The 12,453-nt window shown below is 39.4% G+C and overlaps 1 protein-coding gene across 1 annotated transcript in view; it reads right to left on the bottom strand.

The window, feature by feature from the left end:
- The window catches only part of polr2b (RNA polymerase II subunit B), a 60,481-nt gene that overhangs the window by 12,593 nt on the left and 35,435 nt on the right, over window positions 1-12,453 (bottom strand). Inside the window, exons 12-20 of the mRNA XM_033021374.1 lie at window positions 11,218-11,357; window positions 10,849-10,960; window positions 10,492-10,646; window positions 7,980-8,178; window positions 5,112-5,280; window positions 4,576-4,672; window positions 4,379-4,473; window positions 3,075-3,325; window positions 361-450 (exon numbers count right to left, since the gene is read on the bottom strand). Coding sequence (XP_032877265.1) covers window positions 361-450; window positions 3,075-3,325; window positions 4,379-4,473; window positions 4,576-4,672; window positions 5,112-5,280; window positions 7,980-8,178; window positions 10,492-10,646; window positions 10,849-10,960; window positions 11,218-11,357 — 1,308 coding nt within the window. The remainder of the gene's footprint in view (window positions 1-360; window positions 451-3,074; window positions 3,326-4,378; window positions 4,474-4,575; window positions 4,673-5,111; window positions 5,281-7,979; window positions 8,179-10,491; window positions 10,647-10,848; window positions 10,961-11,217; window positions 11,358-12,453) is intronic.

Below are 12,453 nucleotides of genomic sequence, written 5' to 3'. Positions count from 1 at the left end.
GTGCTCACTGGTCAAAGGTAGAAGACAATCTAATTAAACATTTCTATTAATAGTGAAACAAAAAACTTGATTCTAAAACAGATGATAAGAGAATATATTTCTGAAGAAGGGTCTGAAGAAGGGTTTCGGCCCGAAACGTCGCCTATTTCCTTCGCTCCATAGATGCTGCTGCACCCGCTGAGTTTCTCCAGCAATTTTGTGTACCTTATTTCTTTAATTACTGCCTGGCTTGCAGAACAGTTCCAACAATTCCACTTTTATTTTAATAATCCCAGAGTCTGCTGTTCAAATTTTGGCACTCAACTATATGCCCAACATTTCAGATCCATTTTCTGAACCCATACCACATGAATACCTCACCTCTTGTCTGTACTGGATACCACATGTACCCTTCTGGCCATGGCGACTGGCAAATTTATCTCCAATTTGTGGAATTCGGACTGACCGCACCTGCACACAAAGAGCATGGGGATTATGCATGACTAATAAAGTGAGAAGTGATATAATTGTCTTTTCAATTTTTTCTGCTTGTACCTTAATGGAAAGGGCAAAATAGTGCAATATCTGCCAAAATTATATCAATGGTTATACAAACCAAAATTACACTGATTGATCCAATTTCAGTTTTCCAAGTCCTTTCTCAAGTACCCAAATATATATTTTATTCCCCTAAATTTAAAAGCACCGTTTCATATTTTATAACATTAAGAAACCGTTTAATTTAGTGAGAATGTGGCATGTTTTAGACACATTGAGATGGTGAAAACAGCCATTCCATTTGAACCACATCAGTTTACATAAAGAAGGTACTCAAACAATACCTCTAGACTGGATATTCCATGATTTTGACTCATCAGTGAAATAGTGGCACTAAATATCGCAGCCGGAATGGAGTACCACTTGATGCAGTATATTCTATACACAATACACATTGCAGCTACTGTATGGCAATGTATATTTAAAAAGGTGAAAAGGATGCTGGCTGGCATACATTTTCTTTATTTTTTTGAAGATCTATTAATACAGCAATTGGAGATATTTTATTATCAATTCCTTCCACCATCAGTGGTCAAAGTATGTGACAATTCAAATGAATAGTTATCAAGATGTTGATGCTTGAGAGTTACAATGTAAGCAATTGTCAAGAGGTGACTAAACTCAGTCTTGATGGAGATGATCAGTGCCTTGCAGCTGTCTGATGCAATGTAACTTACAATTTACTAGTGTGAATCTATGTAGGACATGAAAATAGGGAATTATAAAAATGAGCCAACACTGTGCAATCAACTGAATAGTTAATACTCTGACCATACGATGGATGGAAGAACACAAATGAAATATCCAAGGACATTTGGGTCTAAGACTTAGGGAACTGAAGGAACTGCGCAAACATGTCCTCGATTGAAATAACTGGTCCCCTGTTCCCCTTCACCAGAGGCTTAAATAAAAAACCAAGAATGCTGGAAATAGCATCTTTAGAAAGAGAAACATAACTGACATCACATGTCAAAGACTATGATCTGAAACATTAATTGTTTCTCGTTCCACAGATGCTGCCCGACAAGTTGAGTGTTTGAAGCATTTTGTTTTTGTTTCAGATTTCCAATACCTGCAATATATTAATTTTCATTCACTATTGATTTAAGGGCTCCAGGGTGAAATTTTTACTGAAATATTATTTGATGTCACAGGTGGTCATTTTCCACTTTGGAATTTTGTTTCTAACCATGTTTGGTCCAGAGTTGTAATGTATTTAGTGGACCTGTCCGAATCAGGCATCAGCGGACAGCTATGTGCTGACGGGCAACCATTACTTCTCTAATTGGGAATAGATCGATATGGCTGTTTACATAGGTTTCATTCCTCTTGCTATTTGTAAGAAAGTCATAGGATGTCAATTTCCTACACAGATAGGAGAATGATCAATATTCATGTCAAATTCATTACGCCGTATCATAGCTACTTTTTTTAGGTTGAAGTTCAACATATTTAACCAATTTTTAAGCACCGATCAGTACAAATGTTTTCTAAAAATCTCTTCAGCATTAAAACGCAAAACAAATTTGCCTTGAGTAAAAACCCCATTAAAACATGTGCTGACATCTTTCTCTGTATGTCAGAAACAAGTTGCAACAGTGTTACAGGTAGTGCCAAGACACATTCTTATTTCATTTTGTAAGCTGTTGTGAAGGGAAGATACTGCTGATTTTGAGAAACCTTCAATTTTCCCTTTACTTCACATTTGATTTATATACATTTGTGGTGAGAAATTCAAAGTCAGCACGAATCTTTTCAAAGGCAAGTTGCTGACAAAATCAAAACTTTGCCAAGATCTAATAATGTGTAAAGATTCAAATCGTCCTCCATGAGGGTTCATAATTCAATCTCACAATGAACACCCCATCAAAAGTGCTCAACTCAGAAATCCTATTGGATCATAGGCTCCATTACTCAGTCTAATTGTGGGGTTGTCATAACAGCTTGGATATTATTGCTTGGTTCTTTATTGCATATTATCAGGATGAGAACACACTTTGAGTTACATTAAGTGAATTTTCATCCATGTTTGAACTTTGCTGCAATTTGTAGAACTTGTTGGGAATGTTTCACATTCTTTCACATTATGCAATTTTTTCTTGTTTAAATATTATGTCCTCAAATTTCTAGAGTTGATCATGGCCTTCAATTTGAGAATCAAGTATGCTACTACAAAATCAATTACATTATATTTGACATCTTTAAAAATAAAATCTTTGGTAGATCTTTTGCAAGCTTTAGAAGTTGAAAACTTCACTTTTTTTCTCTTTAAAAACAAACTGGGCTTCTTCACCATCCTCAACACAGATCTGAAAAGCCTCTTGAACTGGGCCAAACATACCAAAGAAATGGATGTTCGCTAATTAGAATCTCGGGTGCAACACTGATAGATAACGACACCAGAGAAAGGCAGACCATTAGAAATACAAATTTAGACTGGGGAACACTTTAGAAGACATCTGTGCACCACCATTATTCCACACTTCACAAAATACTTTAAAAAAAGAAATAAAAGCAGATGTATTATGATTCATTACCCTAATTTTGCAAAATTTGTATCCCTCCTGGTTTAACGTCACCATGACCTGGTCCACAATGCCAGTCTCACTTGTCCGCAAGAAGGTGCTGCAGTCTCGTTTTGTGTACCGCCGGTTTGTGCTGTCAAGCTCATCATCATTTTCCGGCAATGTTACAGTTTTACCAATGATCACATCGTCGCCCGACACCCTTACACCAGGTGCTATTAATCCATCTTCATCCAGTTTCTCATAAATAGCATGCCTCATACCTATAACGATAAAGGATACATCACAACAAGAGTAATAACTAATTTTAGCTAAACTTGACTGGCCAAACACGTCAGGAATATATTAAAAACTCACTTGTATAACATCCAACTTCATTTTCCACAGCAGTTTTAGTAATGAAAGTTATAAAGTAAGCCAAACCTATTTCTAAAGATATCAACGGATATATTTGTGATAAAAAATGATCAAAGTTTTGTTCATTCAGAAGCACCATACAAGATGCTAGTTTTATCTTACGTAGGATCTGATTGTTAAGTGAAATTAACTTTTGAAAAATCTGCCCTTCAAGGAATGGATGCAGAACAATTAAAAACTTTCAATCATCTCAATAATAGTTTTTTTTAAAATTAAAAACAGTCCAAACAAATACTGCTTATTTGCAGAATAGTTCTTGTTGATCTCTGCAAAATTTTGATCGAAGCAGTGACAAGATAAACAGTTGAAAAAGTATGGGTGCATCCTTTGTTCGATTGGTACAGAATGAGATAAATCTAACTGTTACAAATAGGGAAAAAAATGAAACATACTCAAACAATTTTTCATTTGTTCACTGCATATTTTTTCAAGCAGATTTTCTACTAACTAGCTATCTCTGCTAGCATAGCATGCACGTGTACATTTAGGTTAGGACAGAAACAGACTGAAATGCCGCACTTTTGTGTTTCATTGCTCACACGTGCATGAGAGGCTTAGGGATGTCACCAGTAGTGACAAGATACTTGATGCCACGAGTACCTACGACTAGCACCACGACCTACCTACGACCTCCTACGACCATGCTGTGAGTATGAGTCAAGGGAAAACTCGGCAGAGGTTGGGAATTAGGTCATGAAAGTGGCCCTTAAAGAAGATTTTTAAGTAAACTAGTATAACCCCCAGACTTAGAGAAAAGGGTCTTATAGAAATGAAAATGTCACAATATCTTAATGAAGTTGTTAATCAAATCTGCACAACAATCCCAAACATTAAAATGTGAATAGACAACATTTTACAATTCAGATCTAGATTGACAATTAAAATGAATTCTGGCTCACCCTGGCAAGTTTCTCGTGTAGGCCTCTCAAATACCTCCTCCTGATCAAAACCTTTTTTGGATTCTTGCTCTTTATATGAACGGTAGAACACAGACCTAACAGGAGACAAATGTACTTATTCAGAAAACAAAAAACATAGGAAAAAATGGTTTAAATAGTCTAAAAATTAAAGGCTTACACACAAATGTCCAACACACCTGAAATAGCCTCTGTCCACTGCAGACCGATTCATGATGACAGAATCTTCTTGATTATAACCAGTGTACGAAGCAATTGCTACTATAGAGTTTATACCTGAAATACACAGAATATGAAAGTTTCCCCAAGATTCAAAATAACCTCCAGTTATTTTTCAAACCTTAGAATAAATGTTAAAGTTCACTTCAGTGCTTGACTAGGGAACTCATGCAAGTGAAACATATGTAATAGAAAGTAACATGAGATTTTAAACACATTAGGTTTAAAGTGAAATGTTGCCAAATAGTCTTGATAAAGACGATGAATGCTTTCAAGATAATTCTCAGTATGAAAAGATTACACAACATATAACTACTAACCATCAGCCAGGAAAGATTGAACATCAAAGGACTTTATATTTCCACAACCCTAATAGTATTCAAATATGTTATCAGGTTCAACACAATGGAGAGATCGGGATTGAATACAAAGATGCCATCTACAGTGATTCCATATACCTGCAACATTTAGAATGTTTATTTTATTTGTCACTCACCAGCTGGCAGCTCCCTGAATCGCAGGTACTCCATGGAACGTGTTGTAACAAGGGGTTTTTGTGGGTAGTACAGTACATGTGCTAGAGTGTCCATTCGCACATGAAAGTTGGTAATATAAACTCCCATAGCTTGTTTACCCATAGCAGATTGATACGTATTTCTGGGAGACTTGAACAATGGAAAGATAAATGTAAACAGGCTGGAAACTTACATAAATCAATATTCATATGATTAGCTACTTTCACTAGAAACTTGACAGAATCTATATACATATAAAAGTCTCATCATATGTGTCCGTCTGTACGTTTTGTATCTTCCTCTAAACGCTACGCGCTATCGCTTAAAATTTTACATATTCTGACTCACATTTTTACTGTCCACACTGTACTCAGGTTCACTTAAGATTTCATCTTATATTTCACGTTATTCGTGATTAAAGTATTTAAAAAAGCCAAAAAACGCATCTCACAGAGAGTCTTTTTCCAGCAACTTCAAATAATTGTGTCAATGCCACTCACAATGCACCAATGACAATTAGTTCTCAAGCTGCCGAGTGCCACAATGACATCACAATGGGATGTTGTCAACGGTAACTCAAGTGATGGTCCCACAATCTTGGAGTTTGGACACAAGGCAGGGGAGTGGGGAGGGCCGATCGGTGGGGGGGGGGGGAATCTCCCTGCCGGTTTGCTCATGGGCCTGGATAACAGGCCCATTCGCAGGTCCTCCCCTCCCGCTCCTGCCTCCCCCCCCCCCCCCCTCCCTCTCCTGACCCCCCCCCCCCCCAAACCGCCCACCCTCCCCCACATTGTGACTGGCTCCGGGGAGGCGCCTGTTTCCGGGGGGAGCACGTCTCGGGGGGGAGCGCTGACGCCGCCCCCCACCCACCCCGCGGTGGGGACGGGGAGCAACGGGTCCCACTTGGTCTAGTATATATTAAAACATTCTATTCAACTTAACTACAACAAATGATAATGCAACTAGAACTGATATAAAGCTATTTATGATAAACAACATTTCTTCTAACTTCCAAAGACAGCGAAAAACAAAAGATAGACACAAAATGTTGGAGTAACTCAGCGGGACAGGCAGCATCTCTGGAGAGAAAAAATGGGTGACGCTTTGGGTCGAGACCTGGGTCAGTCAGAAGAAGGGTCTCGACCCAAAACTGAGTTACTCCAGCATTTTGTGTCTATCTTTAGTTTAAACCAGCATCTGCAGTTCCTTCATACACAGTGAATGGAAGTGGTTATTTTGAAGGGATGGATGGTTGGTTCAAAAGGATAGAGAACTTGGAAACAATGTTTTGGTGGTGTTGGGAGGGGGGGGGGGCACAAATAAAGTGAATGAACTTGCAGCTTAAAAGTTGCTGCGGTAGTAAGGAAGGGAAATCAAATGTTAGCATTCATTTTGAGAGGACTAGAATTTAAAAGCAGGGATGTAATGCTGAAGCTGGAGAAAGCATTAGACAGATGACATTGGGAGTATTGTGAGCAATATTGGGCCCCATATCTAAGGAGAGACCAGAGAAGGTTAATGAGAATGATCCCAGGAACGATAGTGTTAATATATGATGAATGTTTGACAGCTCTTGGTCCCTACTCGCTGCAGATTAGAAGGATGTGGGGACCCCACATTAGAAACTTACTGAATAAAGTAAGGCTGGGATAGAGTGGGAGAATCTGGGACTAGAGGGCATTTTTAAAGCGGAGATTGACAGGTTCTTGATTAGCAGGGGTGTCAAAGGTTATGGGGAGAAGGAAGGAGAATGGGGTTGAGAGGGAAAGATAGATTGAATGGGCTGAGTAGACTCAATGGGCCAAATGGCCTAATTCTGCTCCTATGTCTTATGAACATTAAAAAAAAGTGTTCCTAAGGAAAAATATTTATTTAATCATACATTGGAAAGGTTGGAGGTGCTCTAGTGCATGACTAAGTCCTGAAGTCAAAAGACATCTGTACAACTCCTAGAGGGTAGCCTGAGAAACTGTGGCAAGTAGGTCAGACTGCATCATGAACAGGTGCAACCTTTTTAGATTAGGGAACCCAAATTAAAAAGGTGGAAAAATAGCTAATAAATTATACAATGTTTTCCCCCTACAAATCATGTATTATCCAACTCTACATGGATCACGAGATGTGAATAGGCATTCCCTCAATGCCACCCAGTGGTCAAAGTGTGCAAATATCTAAAGGTCACCATGCACATTTTGCACGAGCTAACACAAAATGAAATTTAATTTTGGAAACGTACATCTCATCAATAATAGCAAACTACAACGAGTTTTGTCGGTAAAATTGTTATTGTTAAAATGGAAACATCTCAAATCCTAAAGTTATCGTTGTGTATTAAAATTAGTAGAGAGAATCGCAAGAACATAAACCAAACACCAACATGTGTATTCTGGAAAAGAAAAACATGAGAAAATAATCAAATGTTGCTTAACTGTTAAGTAAGTCTTCTATAGATAACCTCATTTATGGAGGTAGGTTAATGCAGCAAACTCACCATCAAATTATGATGAGGTTTTCAAGAGCCAAAATAAATTTTAGAATCAGCCCAGTTAGGAATAAAGAGAATAGACAGAGCTTGTTAGCCCAAATGTAAACTGACATGTGAAATGAATTACCAGTGAAAGCGAGTGAATCAAATTGTAAAGTTGGGTTCCAGAGGTAATAAATGTGATGTGGAAAGAGATCAAGAGCATAGAGCAGCTTTTACTAACATACAACAACTTGTATTATTTGTTACCATTGAAATGCTCTTACATTCATTAAGAAATTATGACAACATGCTCCTGGTTGAAAATCAATTGCCATGGTGTCAGTTATATTTTTCAACCTAAAGCTCATTTTGGATTACTCACCTGGTTATGATCAGGGAATGGAATAATCGATGCACAAACACCAAGTATCATTGATGGATGAATCTCACAATGTGTATATGTTGAACAGTAAGCAACACCTTTTTCCTGCAGATCATCAGGAGTCATAGCCAACATCACAGTCTCCTCTTCCAGCGTATCAATATACTCCACCACACCACTTGCCACAAGGTCCTGCCAACTGAGGTTGGAAATCAACATGGTCAATTCTTTCAACCAATTATTGGGTTATAAATCTGTCAAACACTACCGCAAATGAAATAAACTTTCCCAAGTCTAAAAAGAAACATTTATGTAATTATTTTACGACACAATCACATTGCAGCAATTTTAGTAGTTTCTGCACAGGGACATCTGATGAACACTGATGTGGTAATAAACTGCAAGGAGAACTTCTCTGCACCCTCTGTCTAATGGGTGGAATCTTTTAATCATTAAAGAATGAATCTGTTCAAATTCTTACCCTAAAGATGACACGTTTAACAGTGCACTGCAGAGTATAGCACTGGTGTGTCAATTTGGAGTTTTGCAATTTCTCTGAAGCAAGCCTTAAAACTATAATGGAAGCAAGCCTTAAAACTATGAATGAAGGAAGAATGGCAGGGACCAACAGTAGATGCAATTTTGAGCAAGACACCTTACCGTTTATTAAACATTAGTATGCCCAAGGATAATTATTTTCCTTTAAAGGTGGACAAGCTGTTATTCTAGATACTCTTAATATAGTCTTACTCTTAATATATGGCATCAGGTTTGAGGCACTGTAAATCCTGTAGCTCCAGACTTCCGCCCAGTTGCACTTACCCCCATCATCACCAAGTGCTTCGAGAGGCTGGTCCTGGCACACCTCAAAAGCTGCCTACCCCCCACACTGGATCCCTATCAGTTTGCCTACCGCAAGAACAGGAGTACGGAGGATGCCATCTCAACGGCACTTCACTCCGTCCTCTCCCACCTCGACAACAGAGACACTTACGTAAGAATGCTGTTCATCGATTACAGCTCAGCATTCAACACCATTATACCATCTAAACTGATCACCAAACTCGGTAACATGGGCATCGATCCCTCCCTCTGCAACTGGATACTGGACTTTCTAACCAACAGACCAGTCTGTTAGGTTAGACAAGCACACCTCTTCAACCCTCACCCTGAACACCGGCGTTCCACAGGGCTGTGTGCTGAGCCCCCTCCTCTACTCCCTCTTCACCTATGACTGCACACCTGTACATGGTACTAACACCATCATCAAGTATGCAGATGATACAACGGTGATTGGCCTCATCAGCAACAACGATGAGTCGGCCTACAGGGAGGAGGTCCAGCACTTAGCAGCATGGTGCGCTGACAACAACCTGGCCCTTAACTCCAAGAAGACCAAGGAGCTAATTGTAGACTTCAGGAAGTCCAGGGGCGGCACGCACACCCCCATCCACATTAACGGGACGGAGGTGGAACGTGTTTCTAGCTTCAGGTTCCTGGGTGTTAACATCTCAGATGACCTCTCTTGGACCCACAATACCTCAACTCTGATCAAGAAGGCTCACCAGCGTCTCTTCTTCCTGAGGAGACTGAAGAAGGTCCATCTGTCTCCTCAGATCCTGGTGAACTTCTACCGCTGCACCATCGAGAGCATCCTTACCAACTGTATCACAGTATGGTATGGCAACTGCTCTGTCTCCGACCGGAAGGCATTGCAGAGGGTGGTAAAAATTGCCCAACGCATCACCGGTTCCTCGCTCCCCTCCATTGAGTCTGTCCAAAGCAAGCGTTGTCTGCGGAGGGCGCTCAGCATCGCCAAGGACTGCTCTCACCCCAACCATGGACTGTTTACCCTCCTACCATCCGGGAGGCGCTACAGGTCTCTCCGTTGCCGGACCAGCAGGTCCAGGAACAGCTTCTTCCCGGCGGCTGTCACTCTACTCAACAACGTACCTCGGTGACTGCCAATCACCCCCCCCCCCCCCCCGGACACTCCTCCCACAGGAAAAACACTATGTCTGTATATATGCTAATGTAAATATTTATTCAAATCATATGCTATGTCGCTCTTCCAGGGAGATGCTAAATGCATTTCGTTGTCTCTGTACTGTACACGGACAATGACAATTAAAGTTGAATCTGAATCTGAAAACTAAATTCTGACAAACCTAATTCAATGTAGCTTGAAAATAATTTTGATGATGCATTTGTTTAAGTTTAAATATATATTTTTTCATTTTTCTGCCCTTTTTTTTAGTACTCCTGAACACTGGTCCTGCTGTTTGACCCAACTTAGTTTTTAAAAACTACACACTTTTTGGGTAACCTAGATATAGGAAAGATATGTTCATGTTGCACAATCCAGGGGTCTCAAGCATGATTGTCACTGAATAAATGAATTGCTCTAATCAAATGGGAAATCCTTGCTTAACAAACTGTTGGAATGGTAAGCGGAAAGTCGACGAACAGTGTTATTTGTGTATTCATATGAATGCTGTTTTCCATTACATACCTGTAATTGTTATATTCTCGTTCTTTCAGCTGATCAATGTGCCTTTTCTTCAGCAGCAGTTTCTGTTTCTCCACAATCAAAAGTGGTCGACAAATTCTACCCGCATCTGTATAAATCCGAATTTCACGTTCACGTATATCTCTCACCATGGATACCTTAGGGAAAACACGTCTGTTGTTAAATTAAATGACAACCTCTCACTATGTTCTAAATAGTAACATTATATTAACTGCATAGCATGTTAACAATGTAAAGGGGTAGCAACTTTGATTTTGGCATGAGAGGCTAAACAGCCTCCATCATACAATTAACATGATGGAATTACATTGAGTTGAGATAGATATTCATTCGCATTACCTCAGATACAATGATGTCCATCTGACGCCTAAGTTTCCTTAGTGTAGTCATTAACTGGTCAGGATCTTTATGTATTCCAACCCAACAACCATTGACAAAAATCTTTGTAGCACTGAGGGAAAGAAGTAAGAAGTTTTAATTTATGGGTCTAGCATTAGTCGTGTTTTCCAAAAATATTGACGGCAACTATCGTGTCAATAAAATACATGCAGATTCCTATACAAATCAGTGTAGGATGTCAAGTCTTTGCACAGCTAAGCATGTCCTTGCTTACAATTCTATGTAACATTTACATTTCAATTATTTAGGGAAAATAGTTGCTTCTGTAGTTATTTTATTTCTAAGTGACAGTCTGTTACTTTCACTTACTCTGCAATAGCTGCAGGAGAGATTTCTTCAAGATTTTCCATACTCCACTCCTCCAAGAATTCCAAAATAGGCGAGGGCTGAGACCCAACAGAAATGTAAGCCATCAAAGCTAGATTTTTCACAAGCCCAACAGCATGACCCTGGAACAGGATATGAAAAATGTTAATTTCGAACTTCAAACTGTGCACATCCATCATTTGACTCAAACACAAGGGTAACTAGTTCAGAAAAAGATTTACATGCAACTCAAAAACACAAGGACAAACTACCAGATATCCACATTAAATTTTCAATGTAAAGCTTAATTAACAAACCTATAACTTTATTACCCACCTTCTCCATGAGACACAGGTTAGGACAATGCACATGATAATCAAATATTCCTTTATTGTACATTAGTATGCAATGTGTCACACTGCACTGATTACAACTCAATTCCAGGAATCGCTGGCTGCTGTCAACACACTTACTCAAGTTAAATGTGGAGCGCCTTTTGCGATGGCTCTCCACATTCTGGAGTCCAGCAGTATAGTCTGCCCTCAGGCAGTGATGTGCAGAGTCCCAGTCTCCAAACACTTCGGACAAACTTGGAACAGAGCTTTGGCTGCAAAGCAATGAACTGGTAGCCAAGAAAACTGCCTGTGATATAATTTCTGAAGGTCAAAGATAGAACCATTAAGATTGTAAATAATTAGGGCAGCACAGTGGTGTAGTAGTAACGCTGTAGCCTTACAATGCCAGAGACCCAGATTCGATCCTGAATATGGGTGATGGCTGTGCAGAGTTTGTAACTTCTCCCTGTGACCATGCTCCAGTTTTCTCCCACATTCCAAACACATGCAGGCTTATAGATTAATTGGCTTCTGAAAATTGCCCCTAATGTGTAGGATAGAACTAGTATATGGGTGATTGCTGGTCAGCGTGGAGTCGGTGGGTCGAAGGGCCTGTTTCCGCACTATACCACTAAACAATTTTTTTAAAAGTTTTATACTCCAAAAATAGATCAACCTAAAAAAACGATATTTATCTTCCTCTTTGACTCCAAAGCACAAGGCCACCAACCCCACTTAAATCCATGAGGCCTTGAATCCTGCCCTACAGCAATTCTCTAGCATAACTCAAAGAAAGTCAAGATGGCAGCAGATAGAGGAAAGTAATATAAGTAGATGAAACGCATCGCTCGACAACAAATCCCCAAACTTACTTACTGCCAATGTCTTCACACAATCACTGTGA

This window comes from Amblyraja radiata, chromosome 1, assembly GCF_010909765.2.
Source record: "Amblyraja radiata isolate CabotCenter1 chromosome 1, sAmbRad1.1.pri, whole genome shotgun sequence".
Classification (NCBI taxonomy): Eukaryota; Metazoa; Chordata; class Chondrichthyes; order Rajiformes; family Rajidae; genus Amblyraja; species Amblyraja radiata.
The sequence above is the reverse complement of the archived record's forward strand: the minus strand, read 5'-3'. Positions and strand labels throughout refer to the sequence as shown.